General features: G+C 31.9%; 1 protein-coding gene across 1 annotated transcript in view; it reads right to left on the bottom strand.

Moving 5' to 3' along the window:
- The window catches only part of LOC147075605 (organic cation transporter protein), a 51,017-nt gene that overhangs the window by 2,582 nt on the left and 30,569 nt on the right, over positions 1-17,866 (bottom strand). The window contains exon 2 of the mRNA XM_085941916.1: positions 104-215. Coding sequence (XP_085798042.1) covers positions 104-215 — 112 coding nt within the window. The remainder of the gene's footprint in view (positions 1-103; positions 216-17,866) is intronic.

The following is a 17,866-nucleotide window of genomic DNA, read 5'->3' as shown; positions in this document are numbered from 1 at the left end:
GATAGTCAGCAATTAGATCCAAAACTTTCTGGATTATTTTCTCCTTATTTATAGACAGCTATCACAGTCTTATGCTACAACAATATGGTAAAATTGTTCCAACCTGTGGTCTGGAACGGCTGCGACAGTGGTCAGGGACATCATGTGCATGCCGGCCGTCACCGCCGACAAGATGTGAAGGATGAACTGGAAACATTGGTAGTTTCCAAACTCGCCTGGAAATTAAACAAAATGTTCTGTTAATAATGCAACTAGAGAATATTATATGTGGAATCATGTGTAAATTTGGAAACCGATATGAATTCATTTTCTTCCAATAGACATGCGTCCTTTTCGTTAATTGACTTCAAAAGTTTTGCCTTTTGTTAATAATTTATGCAATAGTTGTATGTATAATTTAATCGATTATTGATAGCTTAATTTTTTCCGATATATAACGTCTTGATCAGCAAATGTTTACGACGCTTTAATGGCGATAATCAGTATCTGACAAATTCCACCAATTTAATTTATTATACCAAACTAGTCAGTATTGCATATTCATTTTTTATGACAAAAATAGGAGATTCATAATACAGTGGCTATTATAAAATATTTTTTGAAAGGTATTTGCTTTATTTTCAATAGAACCCATCCTGAAGCGGGCCCCTCAACCTATCACTAAAGTTAAGGGCAGTGTAATGTTCTACAGTAGTTTTCCCAAATGGTATTCCTGGTTCTGTGGTTCTGTGTATTTTTAGCGAGATTTTGTATTTTTAAATGAACCCACTCGAATTGTCAGTTCTAGGCATCATATTATTATGAAGAACTGATCGCGACCCCGTTTTGTGATAGCCAAGTAACATATGACTCTTCGCCATATTGGATAAATAGTCATTTTTATTTGTCAGGAAACACTAATTATCAAGTAAAATCCTATTCGTAATAATAGCGTCGCAGGCGACTTTCTTTACTATTAGAGCAACTTTGTGAGGTGTTTATCTCACTTAACTAGTCGACCCACCACGCCGGGCCCTCAAGCTAGAGTCCCGTCAGCCGCCCCCTTGTGGGGGCCATGGAACCCATAAATAATATGAAAGGTAAAATTTATTAACATACTAGTTGCTCAATATTTATTGAAATTATCAGAGGCAAGTATTGTAAATTATTAGCAACAGGTTCTCGACCTAAAGATTATACAAAATTAGCAAGAATGCACAATGACATTGTGAAATGAAACGACTGAGAGATCTAATTGGACCGAGTTGGAAGTCTACTGCCTGTCCATTGAATTTGTACAAATATTAATCTCGCACACATTACATACTAATTTTTTGTTTGGTTGGATGAATTTTCGGCTAAAAATACTTATTTATGACAAATATCAATTTGTTTATTCATTTGTATTTAAATCACAAAAACTCAAATGGCAATAATACTATATTATCCCTATAGCACCGGTCTATTTATTTATCAATGACTAAAATAAAAAAAATATGTGAAGGTACACAAGTATAACCACACCAGGGAACTCGGAAATAATGGAAACTGAAATACCTAACGGGTGTGGAGTAACAGGCAATCGATCTCGAGTGTGGAAGAATATAAGATAAACGTAAACACGTGTCGAGAATACGCTAGTCCTTCGTTCTGACAAGTTTCCCGCTCTCGGTTTATGCACTAATGCTCATTCAATATTGGTGTATTCTAAGGTTGCAACACACTATTGCACGTTTACAATGTGTTGTTCATTTACGTAGGACACGCATTCAAAGTATATTCGGTATTCCATTTATTAATCTGTTCTGTGAACCACACACAAAGAATGGCACTTGTGGTAATCTAGGTATAATAATGGGGGAAATAATATGATTCTTTCGAAAGACATAAATGTTCATCTGAAAATTGGATAAATGAACAAATCATTTATTTACTTTTCAGAAATTATTTTATAACAGAAATAAAACATTGAAAGTTTTCATCGATACATTAAGTATATGAAACCGGTAATTGTGTGTTGTTTTCTACCTGCTATATTGAACTTTTTTTTGATTCACTAGAATCTAGTGACTAGATGGTTAAAACATAAATTGCAATTGCCAGAACTATTTACAATTAAAATATTACTGAGCCAGATGTCTGTCTAATTTTGTGTCAAATTCATCAGTCGTAATATAATAACATAAGTTATTTTAAATAAATATGAATAATCAAGTACCTAGTTAGGTAGATATATTGTATAAGCCAGAGCCAAAGAACATTGGGCCAAGCATCGCGAATGTCAGTCCCCTTCGATATCGTGTGTAGAAATACCGTTATTGCGTCGAAGTACGGCCAACATTTTCCGATCACGGGCCACAACACATATGTCGCTCCACGATAGTGACTGCGTATGTTTATCAAGCATGGACCATCGCCAAGAGGAGACATGTGAACGATGAGCAAGTACTTAACTGAAAAGATAGTACACACTTGGACATTCACATATGAAGAGAATATAAAATCAATTGATGAATTATATTTTTTCATATGAATGCTCTGTCGAATGATCATTTATATATTTATTATATACATGCTATTCATTAGAAAATTGCCAGCTAGATGGTATTGCTTATTTTTATACAAGATGTATTCTCAATTATTATAGTTTGATAATTTCGAATATCCAAAAGAAACAATTTATTCATTAGGAATATAATATATATGGCACTCATTAGTGCAATTATAAATGTTTATTAAAATAAACATAATTTTTCATGAGGAGTCTTCCTCACTGGTATAAGTTAAACAAAGAGATAAATTTCGTTGATTTTATTAGGAAAAACGTCACAAAATGTAAACAGTAGTTATGTATACACCCAGATATCATGAAATTAAAATACTATATAAACATGCACAATACTTGGATCAATAAATGAATAGATATCATAAACTTCATAATTATTGTTATGATTAAGTTGGTGCCTACATTGATTATGTTCTAAAATTAACTACTTCAAACACTCTTGTCAATATTAAATATTTGATTGCTCGTTAACATAAACTGTTTACATTAGCTTGAACCAGATAAACGATGGAGCCCGTACTAGTATAAGTAAAAGTCATTTCATAGTTATTTATGCCAATTGACAGCATTATATTAACTCAACTGTAAACTTCATTTTATTGTAAGTACCTACATAAACCTTATAGACACAATATGATAAATTCAGAAGTCGTTTCCATTATTGGTGTGAATAATGTTAATATGGCATTAAAAAAATGTTAATTTACCACGTTTAATTTGTACAAAGCAAAGCTGATGAATCTTCTACTAGATGGAGCCATCTGTGGTTTCAGTTGGACGCAATTGCCATTTTTGTTCGTAAAAAAATATAGCAGCAATCTCCAGAGGTCTTTTTAATACCTGATTTTTATAATATGTATAGAAGGAGGTTTTCTTCCACATTTTTGATGTAAAGACAGATTGGATTCGGCTATTGTTGAAGAATCATCGGATCACAGGGGTGGGGGTTTCTTCAACATCAAACAAATCATATTACGCTGTTGCTTGAAGAAGTGGGCAAAAACTTTAATATCGAGGCCTAAACAAAAACTTACCAACAGTGGGAGTGAGAAAGCATTCAGCACGCGTATAATCTCTGCAATATGCGTTTGAATAAGATAGAAGACATGAATAATCGACTTAGTGAAGAGTGTAGCTGGTAAATATTGGTTTGACTTATATGCATAGGGCAAACTGGGAGTATGTGTCGCTGAAATATAGTTATTTTATACAAAATATAAAGTTACTTGTCTATGTGCTTGGTTAATTTAGTAAAATTTAGTAGCCATACTGAGAAACAAAATGGTATAACGTTTCATAGGTAATTCAATCATAACATTGAAGTTTACCGTGCATCATACGCAATGAAAGTGGCTTCATACAGCTCGACAATACCTTTTCTCTTTAATATTATTGCCTTTTATGCTTTTTATTATAATTTTTTTTTTCAGTGATAATTGTTGGAACAACGTGTTATTAGAAATAACAAACACCGTAATGTACAGTTAAATTTTATTTAATTATCCACAATTAGTATACAATATATTATTTTTAAACCAATTAAGCATATCCGTTGGGATGAAACCGGTTTAGGATAACATTTTAATAATGAATAGTAAATAAGTACTAATTGTTTATTATTTCTAACAATTTTTATTAATTTTCGTCCATACTAGAAGATGTAAAACACAATGCTACAGATATGCTATTTTTTGATGCTGGGTTGTGTGAATGCAATGTTGCAATTGCTCGATTTGAGTATTTCCAAAAGGCAATACAGCAACAAGACCAATTAATATAGCACTGGGTCGGCAAATCGCGGCTCTTTGGTATGCACGGTGGCTCTTAAGAAATATTGAATCTGAAAATAAACCTATCATATTTCCAAAACATGTCAACCTAGGTACCACCTATTAAAGTATATTATTTCATAACGGCTATTTTATCTGAGGAATTTTGTGTCAAGGTTTCTGGAATAATTTATAATTAGTGGAGCTGTTGTCAATGTCAACAAATTAAATTTTCCTCCATTTGCACTACACATTATTGAAATTACTAAGGAATGGCTTTATCGGAAAATCAATGGGCCAACATGGCGACATTGAGGTGATGGGACACTGCGCATACCAATTACCAAGGCAGTAAATGAACACATAATAACTAATTTACACTGCTTAATTATGGTGATCAACATTAATATTACACACAGAAATTAATTGACATTAAAGAGATCGAAAAACATCTTGAGTGATATGGCGGCCAGACAGTCTCGCCTCACTATCTAGACGTCTTGTTCCTAACAATGGGCTCACATAGTATTTTACATCTTAACTTATATTGTAGGCATAGAGACACTTACCTACCTATTTGCATGTGTCAACGCAATGAGACTATACTTACTGGTAATATTTTGGGAACCACTCCTGTATGAAAGTAGTGTAGTTACGTAAGTGAAACAATCACAAATACCCAGACATTGAGAAAATCACATAGGTACATAATTATATTGTCGACAACCACTACGTATAAGGCCGGAACTGCAAAATGGTCTTTTCAGTACGATTTTAATGTCACCACAGCGTTAATTTTTAATGCTGAAATCATAGTTTTTTAGTTGATTGATATATTATTATATTGATTAAATTTTTGTTTTTTTTCGATTATCATTGTTGTATTATCTTTAAAATTATTTAATAAAAGGCAATCAAGTCAAAATAGGTAAAAACGCAGTTCCGGCCTTTTACGTAGGAGGTGTCGTTGTGACCTCACCGAGAATCACATCCGGATGAAAGGCCAGCACCTTTCGCACTAGACTACGAGGGCCACCCTAAATATTTGAATATACAGAATGCATACTCAATGATTTGACGACAAAACCTTAATACAATACAGTGTATGGATTAAGAAGCCGTGTGAGCGAAATACATATACGTCACTAAGCAGTTAACCCAATGTTTACGGGCTCTTTTAATTAATTTTTTAATTAACTTGTTAATTTGCATTTGAAAAGCAATTAGCAAAAACACAATGTTGTGCGGCCCGTAAGCATTGGGTTAAGTGCAGCGCATATGTGAGGGATTTTTTAGGGACACAAATTTACATGCGTTACTTTGGCAGACAAAGAGAGTGTGTGCGTGTGAAGTGTTGGGCTGCGTTACAGACAGACAGATAAATCAAGACAAATGTATCCTTAATGTAATGTACATATTTCTGCCTCCTGCGCATCTATTCTATACACAAGACTGCTATCGAGGGTAGTTTTTCATATTTTTGATTCAGGTATTATAATTTTACCACGTTTTTATTAGCTCGTATTCTTGTTTGTCTGGTACAGATTTTTTCTTGTTCAGTACAAATTTTTTCTTGTCCAAGATTTTTAACTAACTTACCGACTAGCTAGACATTTGAAACTTTAAGAATATATCAGAACACGACGACAATGCATTATTTTAATACTTTTGGCCATCTTTAAGGAGAATTGAATTCATTTTCAGTTAATTCTGTTTTGTATGTTTCGGGAAAAATTCGTTAAAAGTAATATTTACTAGTCACTATTATTGGTTGCTAAGTGGGTCCTAGCAACTAAATTATTAATATATACATGCGTTAATATGGAAATCAATATGAAATGTCAAAATGACATTTCTGTATTCTATAATATTTATTCAGTATTTCTATCAACTACAATAAAAAGTTTTTATTAATACATAGAATTGTCACGTTTATATGATATATAAAAAGTTCTTTTTATCTTGTAATTATTTACAATAAGTTTGTTGTAATCGTTACACAATAAGTACTATGTTTTAACAGCACCTGTCTTAGCTGTACTAACTTTTAGAGCGAGATAGACAGTTTAGAGGGCTAACTTATTGTAACAATTATTATAATACCTCAATACAAAAATATGATAAACTGCCCTCGATAGCCGCCGATAGCAAAGCTTGTGTATAGAATAGATGCGCTGATGTAGATTACAAATCTGATTTCATTGAATCCCATATTTTGTTGATAACAGATTTTACCATGGACATGAGTATCGAGGTTATACTAACAGAACGCATTATTTCAGTTTTTGCTGTTTTTCTGTTTTAAATGCCAAAATGTATACAATTTTACGCTCTACGTCCTGGTAAAACGCACAAAGGCATAGGATATAATGGTGAGAAAATAGAAACATTATTAAATCATATTGTTATTTTTTTATTCTGATAGAAAGCATGATAATGACCTAATGCGTTCTGCGTATACAAAATACAGGACTTGTAACATGTCGTATATTGTGTTTGCCATAAAGGTTAGTCTTTATAATGTAGAAAAAATGTTTTTAAATCATAAAAAAATCTATGTGGGAACGCTTTGAAAAAAAAATTAAAGTCCTTTTTGCGATTATCTCAGAACTTGTTTTAATGAGTTAATGCTTTCTGTCAGTATACCCTCAATATTATCTAAACTGTAAATATAAGTTTACAAACTCCATATTGTTCTTTATACCGCTCTGCTAAAATTTATACTTTGCTAAGTTTAGGAAACTCTGAATTATGATATTCTTTTAATTTGAATATTGAGAAGTCGATTGAAATTAAACAGAGATTGTATTCTCTTGTTAAAATATTTTATTGATAACTGAACTGACTGGCAGTGTATTATAATCTATAAGTCTATTGTAATAATTTGATATTATCTATAACAACAAAATTTCTTATTACAAGGTCGAAGACAGTGTTATCAAAACGAATCTGTGTCAACAAAAATTATACAACGCAATGCATTATTACTGCCCATAGGAATCTATTTCCTGGCTGTATCTGTTACTGTAAAAGAAATAAGTAAGTATTATAATGTAAATAATATTATACTAGGTATCATTTTTTACTTATTATAAAGCCTGTTACAATATTGAAAACCTACAATAATGATTGACAATCCATATAGGTACATACCAAAAAAGGTAAGTAGGTATCATTAAATAATACGGTATGTAAACATAACAATTAGAATGTCAATACTAAAAATTTTGATAAACATTTTATGTTTGCGGAACTATTAGCATCATTAAGTGAATATTATACAATGCAAGTACATTATTTTATATATGCTGAGTATTGGTGGCTTGAGATCGGCCCAGGAATTTTTATAGTCAATAATATTATTAATTACCTATCAAAATTATATAAATGCGTACGAAGGTCCATTTCAAAAAAATATCCATATTTATTGTTAGGTACTCTTTTAATGTGGTGAGAGGGGCGGGGTTCACAAAATCTTGTAGGTGCCACTGATTTCCGCGTTTACCCCGCAAACTACTTATAGACTCTCGCTTCAACCGTGGACTCTCACTTCTCCGGATACATTCCTTGTAGGTACTCCGTACTTTAAGTATAACATGAAGACCTGGCCTGCAACCATAATTAGGAGTGCTCACCTATCAGATATTCCAACTTGTTGCATCCCCAAATAGTTGTCGAATGGGCATGGTTTAAGGATCATAGTTTTTAGGATCGTTAGTGTCCGTTTGCATCTTGTCTTTTAGACATGCCATGTCAGAATATTAAAAAAAATATTACACGCTCCAAATAGTTGCATCAATCCATGTGTACCACGGACCTTTCACTGACACAGGTTTTCTTATGGTAGAATGCCAAAAGGAGAGGGTCCGTTGAGAAGGCTATACGATAACTAAATTATCCGGGTCACACTTCTCAGCCATGAAGTCCTGACTGAGAAGAATTAATATTCCATTCACCTAACTTGTTTGTACTTTTTTGTTCCTGCCCCCCCAGGACCCCCCCCCCCCAGACCCGATAACCCCCCTGACCTGAATGCATATACTTAAGTAACAAGTCTTTATTTATTTTAAAAAAATCATTCAAATTTTACGTTGTAGTGAATATCTATTATAAATTGGAAACGTTTACAACATGACTTGAAAATCAGTACCTAAGTAATAGTATTTAATTAAACAAAAAACAGCATAAAAAAGTAAATAAAAAAAATCATAAAAAAAAACTACAAGAAAGTACAACACTTGCAATATTGCATGCATGGATCAAAAAAGTTCTGCAGCCTCTGAATTTTTAAGCGACAGTTAGAACTTGTGCGATATCTGTCAATTGACAACAACACGTCTCGCTTACACCTCGATGAATCAGATTCGGCGAGACAGTCAGCACTATTACGCGTTAACAGTTATTATCGCAATAGTTTAATTTACACACTATTGGTGCCAGTAAATCCATGCACATGTACAGACGCTATAAAGTTGATATTTTATTTCCTGCAATAAATAAAATATACGGGGCCTATTGCGTATCCAACGCTCGAAATGGAAAAGTTTACAAACCGGAGCGCTGGAAATTTTTTAAAGATATTAACATAGTTAGCAAATTTAATGTGTATTTTATAAATACAAGTGAAAGGTACTTGATGGAATTTAAATTCTAATGGATTTATGTTTTATACTATTCAAAACTTAAATCCATTAGAATATAAGTGTGTTAGGTTTTTTGTTATAGCTGCCTATCTAGCTCAGATGGTCAAATTATTTTTTTCACGAGACGGAGCGATAATTTTACCGATTCATGAACCGGAACGGCGCTCCGATCCATTTCGAGCCCTGTGCGTATCAGTATTTTGTACCCCTGCATCAGCTTGGAATATAATTGTTCTGTCTTATAATGAAGATGGTTTCAATTTTGCCGGAGCGCGTTGCTCTTTAATGGGTCACTACTTGTGCTGTGGATATTATTTAATTACCAATAATTAATTGTTCGAGCCAGTTCGCTGCATTGTGCAAACTGCACTAATAGGGATGTGTTACCCACTTATTAACTGCTGAGCCTACAACTGCGGTGATAGTGGAGTATACTATTATTTAGCAGTGAATGTAATATTAATTGTATTACTTACATACAATTTGAATATTATGTATCATCATAAATAATTTCTAAATAAGTTAATAAAATACAGCTTGCCCACTCCATACACAGGCAATAGGAGCAAATATTAAATAGGTAATACTTTATAGTTTTTTTTTTTTTTTTTTTTAAATATATTCGACTATAGAAAGGAAAAAGGGCATAATCCTTATTTTTTCAAAATAGGTTTTATTGGATAATAATGTTGTACTCAACTAAATACACCATCTGTAAATTGCAGTCTTTGTCAAATAAAAACAAATACATATGATTAACAAAGTTTAATGTGCACTATTTATGGCGTATCTTAACAGCCTACCTCCACCCTTCGTCACTGCCATGTTGCACCCATAATATGGTGCATCAAATCACATTTCTTTTAAATTTTGATTGTTCACGCTGTGAAGTTCAACAAACGCTGTTTTAAATATTATAGTCAATCACAATCAAGATGAAAAATTCCCGATAGCGAACGAAACAATACTAATGGGTTTTTTTTGGGCAGTGACTGCTCACAATACAACACAAAGAGATAAAAAGTGATTCAGAAAGCCCTGTTTTTATCTAAAACGTTTACTATACTTTTCAGAGCATGACAGCATTCATGCAGATGCAGCTTTGTGAAAGAAAATAACACAAAACATAAATAGCTATCCAATTCACTCACTAACGGTAGTTGCTAGATAGCCAATGCGTTTTTGTGTTATTATTATTTTATATTTAATTTTCATCGAAGGCATCAGAGACGTACGAGAGATGTCAATATTAAAATAAAAACTAACTACTTATTATTAATTTAATTTAATAAAACGCATTTAAGTATTTTAAAGGTGGAATAAGTACTAAAAAAATGCGTTTTAATAAATTAAATTGATAATAATACAATGCATTTCCACCATGAATAAATTGACAGTTAACACAATAAAAGAAAATAAACTAACTAATCTAAACTATAATCGTATAGAGATAGAAAAAAAACACTATAATTAATAATATCTATGTAAAAGTGCAGCGACGATGTTCTTTGACGCAATCGATTCGATTTAAAAGGGGGCCTCGAAACAGTTCAAATCAGCCATACAATTATGGAATTATACCAAAAGCCTAAAAGGGTGCATATTATAAAACATTACCCAAATAATAATCATATTCCAGCGACTAACTTCAAAAGGTTCTATAATGTAGGTAGTTTGGTAGTTGGAATTTATGGTTTTTGTTTAATTTTTTCATCGTGTTGAGCCTTAAAAGTCAGTAGGTACTTCGGGCTTCCTGAATAAATATAAAAATAATTTCCTTAACATTTTAAAGACAGTTGCAGATCAAGGCATTAGCAAGGCCTCTGGTGCAAAATGACTTTGAAAGTGTCATAGCTAAAAAGATAAAGGCTGCAGGGCAGCATGTGGAAAACATCTTGTCAGGGGCTCCGCCGTCTGTTATAATTTCCTATACTTATAATATACAAAGTACTTTCCATCTGTTAATAAAAATATTTTTATTACTTTTTACGACTTTTTACAAACCGCCTTCATGGAAAACCGGCACTGGTTACAATCTGGATTTATTTGAAAAAAAATTAAAGATAGTAATATTTATATTTTATTGTCTGCCGATATTATTTTCGCAGACGTCACTGAACACGATAAAAAAACATACCGTTCATAGATAAAATAAATTAACTCCGGTGAAAGTGCCGATGAGATTTTTCACGGCACGAGACAATAATAAAAACGAGATTATGTTCTATTGTGTTAAAAAAAGTACGCATTTTAGCCAAACATTTTAAATAATATGTAGGATAGTTAATTACATCAAGATCCAAAGTATCGATAAGTATAATAATGCGTTTTCTAATTGAAATATTTTATTGAATTCTTATAGTTATAGTCTCACAAAAGCTAGATTAATTAATATGACTGAAGATTGACCGCAGACGAAAATGTTACATTTTAATACAGGAATTTTCTTTACCATTTCTTTGTCTACTTTGTGGTTATAGCCAATGTTGTTTGACTTTTTTCTCCGTTGACTGACGAAGGCTACCAATGCTTCGTACCATGCGCAAACACCGTATAGAACCCACTTCCAGTTTTCACTCACCCGCACCATAATGATATAAAACATCACCGATTACAAAAAGTATGGCGCTTTTACGTTTTCGAGGAGGCCCCACTCGTGATTGGTATGGAGGCCCCCTTGCGAAAATCGTACCTTGCGACGAAACCAATTTTTTACAGTTTGATTGGTTGTTTGTGTAAATATTTAATGATTTTTTTACATTCAGATTGTGAAAAATCCTCATGGTTATAAAATTTTGGTAGATATGAAGTTACTACCACTAGTAGACACCTCATTGGCCACATACCACCTAACCAATAGGCCGACCAATACGCGATCTCGATTGCCTTACGAAATCTCAAAAACTATGTAGGCACCTACGCGTCAAACTTATATGGATGGGAGTAAGCGCCTATCCAAATCGATGCTTAATAATTAAATTATATAGGAATCGATAAAAAGAAAAATCAACTGGCGTATCTCATTGAACTCGCGGTAAAATCGACAAATCAAAAAAATCTAAAATATACACTACAATCGGTATTATCAAGCATTCATTAGTCGTGTCAAAATAAAGCGGTTAAAATACTTCCGTATGTAATTATTATGATTATCAAGATTCTTCAATATCTCTTATGTAAATTGTTTATGAATAATTCATAAACAATAATTTACCTAAGAGACATTGAGAGAAAATTATTGTCCATGGTGGTATGAATAATCCAATAAGCATTTATTAGTATTAGGTACCTACGTGTAGTAATATTATGTAACTAAATGTAGTTTTTTTTCGTGCCAATATTACGATAATACAAAAAAATACATTATCAATGAACACTTTTTTTGGTATCCCTACCTATATTTGATCTGATACATGTTTTATTGACTCAAACAAAACCATAATCAACAAATTAGAATAAATTTATGTAGAAACAGGTATCCACGAGGATACGAGATTTATCTTTTTGGTTTTTAGCAGGATTAATATTAATTTTACTTTATAATGAAGTTTTATATTCCGTAGGTTGTGTAAATTATTCACTATTCAAAATATAATTATATAATTATTAGAAATATAATAGGTATAAAGCCACTGTCATGTAAATAATAATAATGTAAATAATCAAAATAAGGAAAAACTTGAAAATACTTTGACAAAACAATTTGACACAACAACACATCACCAGACAATTATATATTAATCATATTTAACCTCTGTAGTTGCTTTTAATTTACAGTATTTTATTTACAGTATTTATGTTATGGACACTATGGCCAATCCTCCACACCGAAGCTATAAGGAATATCTACGACAGGCCGCTTCTAGCAAATAGGGGGTCCGGTTGGGGCCCTTTATAATCCTAGCTTTTTAAAAAGAAATTTAAGTCACCCACGATGACCGAGCGGCTTGCGCGTAGGTTTATAATCTCGTGGATCCCACATAATTACATAATTATTGTTTTTTTTTTTTAATTTATTTATTGTATTTTTTTCAATTTGCCCTTGGAGTCAGAGCATGACCTAAAAGGTGTAGCAAGTGGCTAACATCCATTTCTCGTAACAACAATTTCTATGAATACCAACCCATATGGAGGCCCATGTGATCCTATTAGGATTGGACATAGTCAAAAAAGGAGATCAAACTAAATCATTCTAAAAATACGACGCGACTTTTGAAATTATTCTACAACCAGCATATTACTGCTATGGTTGCGATTCCATAACGTTATAATGTAAGTAGGTACGTATGAAGTCTAGGTAGATGACGAAAGGGTTTTAATGTATGTAAAAGACCTAGAGGGGTTGTAATTCTGCAGATCGTTGCCAAGACGTTCGCAGCCATGATTATAGTGATAAATCTATATGAAATATTGCTTAGGGATCAGCGAAGTCGAAGCTACTCTCAAATTGGTGGACGAGAGCTTTTTTGGAGCTTCATCTATTCCTCAATTCGGTTGGCTATTGCTTCAGCCAGGACTGGGCCTAGCTAGTGCGAGGATCGATATCAGCTTGAGTTATTAAAAATGTTTACGTAAAATATTGTCTCGACTCGATTCGGTAGGTACATATTTCAATCGTCTGCATTAATATTTGTATTGTATGACTAGTCAATCCAAAATTTAAAACAAAAATGGTTTCGCGACAAGCATCATTATTATTATGGGGTTATGGTTCCAGACACCCCACCCCCTACATGAATAAAAAATAGGTATTAATTATTTAGGTGGATGGGGTGGCGGATCGAATTAACGATCTTAATTATTACGACTTGTGGATGCGACAGGTCGTAATAGGGACATACTCAAAATGTCTGGGTACATGATATGTACCCGGAAAAATGCGGGAATCCGCGGTAGAAGGGTAAATGCGGAAGCTAGATTTTGTTAACTCCGCTCTATCCAGCAAGGCCATTGGACCCGTTTTTTCCTGTCTTCTCAGAATCGTGGAAATGGCAAGGACGTTTAACACGAATTGACACATAATAAACACTTTATTTATTTAAAATCTAATAAATAATATTCAAATAACACTTTTTGTGTCATTAAAATTTTCTGATTCGCTTTACTTTTTAAAATAAATGACAAATAGTCGGTCCTGTTTTCGAAATTGGCCAAAACGACTGTCACGCCACAGTGAATTTTTGAACTTAATAATAGTTTTGCAGGTATATATTGTATGAAAGAAATGGGTAAAACAATACATTTCATTGATTAACTCACGTACTTTTTTTAATTTCAGAAAAATAAAGATTTTAAAGCCATTTTAGTTTGAGTATACATCAGCCAATTTTGAATGATTTTTTCTCACAAAATAATATATACTGCTCAATAAAAATATTTTTTTATTATAATATAACATTTCCGTAATACTATAAATAATAATTAACAATGAAAAAATAAATAAAACCCTATAAATTCGGTACAATTAGTGACGCTATATTACCAAAACACGTCGTACGTTTTCATGTATTTATCCTATTTTCAGACAATTTAGATATATAATTATTTTGCAAAATTAACAAAAAGAGACCATTTGATCGATTAATCCATATAGTTTTTCTAATTTCTCATTTCTAACCTTAGTAGGCTTCTAAATTTCAACGGGTGAGGACGTCTTTTTTTTCCAAATTTTTATCCGTCGCGAACAGTATTTTAACTCATAGAAAAATGACCTTTACTCGCATTGCAGTAACAATCAAATTGGCAAGACCACATGACGTAGACCAGGTGTTATAATTTGTGTTGACAAATCAAACATCATAAAATACCAGTGAATGTCAAACTGAGAAAAATGTAGTTATATTATATTATTTATTATCTTGTAATACAAATGGTTGCAGCATGTGAGATATTGTAAGATAATTGAATCTTATAACCACGATGTCTACAAAGAAGTCCTAAAGGTATTCGTTCGGTGCAACATTTATAAAAAAAAATATTTTGGACTTGAGCAGTTTAGATAAAATATAGGTGGACTTTAATTATTTTGATAAATACCTACTTGGTTGGGCTTTAAACGATTTGAAAAACTTTGCATGTACTTAATACAGTTTTTATGTACCTGGGTCGCCATGTTTTGTTATTTTCAAAGGGACGTATCCAGGAGTATGTTTATTGGCATTATCAATAGAAACAAAATAATATTATTTTTCAAGGTCTATTTATTATCGATCTTAAGTGGTTTATGTCACAAATAGTAAATTTGTAGAAAATTTAAAGTAAAATACGTTTTCGAATGCTGTCATAGTAATGGACACTGAAACATGTGTCATAATTTTCCTAATCGTCAAAATAATAATAAAATAAGTGTTTTGGGGCAGAAAATCACGTATATGTTTTATGATGTATGTAATTTTCAGATGGTTTGTGGTAAAATCTTTTTTTTTCATACTGCCACAATTCAACTATTCATAATTAATTGTTTGTTAAATTTTTCATTGTGCACTTTGACTTAATAGGTAGGTGTTAAAGTTTTTACCTTACTTTATTGTATTAATTTATTGTTAAGTGAGAATTAGCTGCTTTCGTTGTCAGTGTGTATTTGATGAGTGCGCATAGTGCCTGACGATGTCGAAAGGCGAAACCAGGATCGCATAAAACGACTCAAATGAAATAGTACAAAACTTAAATCCATTAGAATTTAATATATTTAATGCCGAGTTGAATTGAATGGAATCACCTTAGGCATTTATTAGTAATTATTTAACACAAGTAAAAAATATATTGAGGTAAGAACCTAGTTCATTGAATAATAAAAACAATATTACTCTTTACATCACAACTGACAAGATTTATATGAATTGTATATTGCCTGAACTCATTGATCCTAGACTAACACGGTCGATGGATATAAGAAACCCTCAATATCATAATTATATTAGATGCTATCAATAGAAAAGAAAAAATAATAAAAAATAATAAAAAATAATAATTTATAATAGTTATTCTAATACATTACATACCGTTAAGCCTGTACACTAATTAAAGAACCAATTATTAATTTTCTATACACACTAATGTTCCGAAATCCTCCGCGGCGACCAAAACGTACTGCCGTCAAATACACGTTATTATAATAATGGTTTCTTAAATCTTGATTGTTGCGTAATAAATTTAAAAAAAATTGTAAAAAGTTGTAAATATTCATTGAATTGCTTTCTTTTATGAGTCATGTTTTTATAATTCAATAAAAACGCAATAATAACAGAAATCTTTTATGCATCTTGTGAATGTTTTAAACTTATAATTTGTAATGTGAGCTCATGAAAAAATGAATAACTTTTGTATTCATACACACCGATATATATAAATAATATACCAATTTGAAACACCTCAGAAACATACATAAGTATTAGATTTTTTTTTGAAAAATATTTGAATTTGAACCCACAATATGATAGGTTCAAGAAAAGGTGTCACTTCACAAATTCAGCATATCAATAATATGAGGTTCTTATTTGGAGGTCTACTATTTTTATTCTTATAATTTATTCTACCTACCACAAAAATGTTTATAAAATTTGTTAGGAAAAAAAATATTATTAATTCAACACTTTTAAAACCTCTGATTTCGTATCTACTCCCAGAGACGCTGTTTGTTTTTTTATGCGCGCTCCGCGTATTGCTATTTTGTTGTGGCTCTTACGTCAAATTTGATTCTTACGAATGAACCCATAGGCCTTAGGGCGAACGTGCTCAGCGTGGGTCAAAATGGAGCTTTTTTTCTATTTTCAAAGCATGATCCTGGATATACCTTAAACGTTGTAGATAATCTATTTATATAATTTTGAAGCCTTATTATCCGTTATATTAATTTTAAACATTTGATGACTGTATAAAGTATTTTTATTACATAAAATAGTATTCTTTTAAACCTCTCGCTCTAATGTTTTAGAATATAGTCATATTTCAGTACATAAATGTGCAGTGGTGTTAAGATTTTTTACATTTATTAATTTTTAAACGCATTTATAAAACCATCAGTATAATTTATATCGACATTATTATAGTGAAATATTTACGATTAAAAAAGTATACGTATTGATAATCTCTGTGATCCCAAATTTGACAAAAATTAGGCATTTTATTATTCAAAAAATGGGCAAGATTAACACATTTGTAGATAATTCTAAAGATACTAATTATTATAAGCTATGTTTTTGACCATTCAAGTGTGATAAACATCCTACGAATAATGATTGCTTTATAATAATTATTGACCTAAGAATAAGGTAGTGTTTTTTTGAAATACGCCATTTCTTTTGGCATTCCCCGGTGGTTAAGCTACAACATACGGCCGTAGCCATAAATTGACAAACTATAATTGAAGTAGGGAGTAAAATGATGTTAACGCGCGTGTACACGTTGTGTTGAACATGTACCGTTTTAAAAAAATCGGTTAGGTACATATTAATGTAAATGTAAATATAAAGGATAATAAGGCTTCAAAATGATATAAATAGATTATCTAAAACGTTTAAGGTATGTCCAGGATCATGCTTTGAAAATAGAACAAAAGCTCCATTTTGACCTACGCTGAGCATGACCCCCTCAAAGAAACGATAAAAAAATAGAAATTGAAAATGGGACCCACCCTACATAACATTTTTCTATGTGCGGGCCTGATCTTGTATTTTAATATAATTTTAGAGTACCTACAGAAGATTTCGATTCATTTGTGACGGACATATTGTTTATGTTGTTGTTTGTATTGGTTGTCTTCAGAATTCCTCAACAGACAACAATCGATTTAGTTCGCCATGCTGTAAAAACAAAATGCCAGGCAGAGTAGGTGATATTATTCGTTGGTCAGTGGCAGGCCAACGGGAAAGTGGAGCAGATACCCATTCCATTTCGTCACAATTTGGTAT

Source organism: Rhyacophila brunnea, unplaced genomic scaffold (genome assembly GCF_057557595.1).
Source record: "Rhyacophila brunnea isolate RB1 unplaced genomic scaffold, BYU_Rbru_1.0 scaffold_14, whole genome shotgun sequence".
NCBI classification, from domain to species: domain Eukaryota; kingdom Metazoa; phylum Arthropoda; class Insecta; order Trichoptera; family Rhyacophilidae; genus Rhyacophila; species Rhyacophila brunnea.
This window is presented reverse-complemented; position numbering and strand designations above follow the sequence as displayed.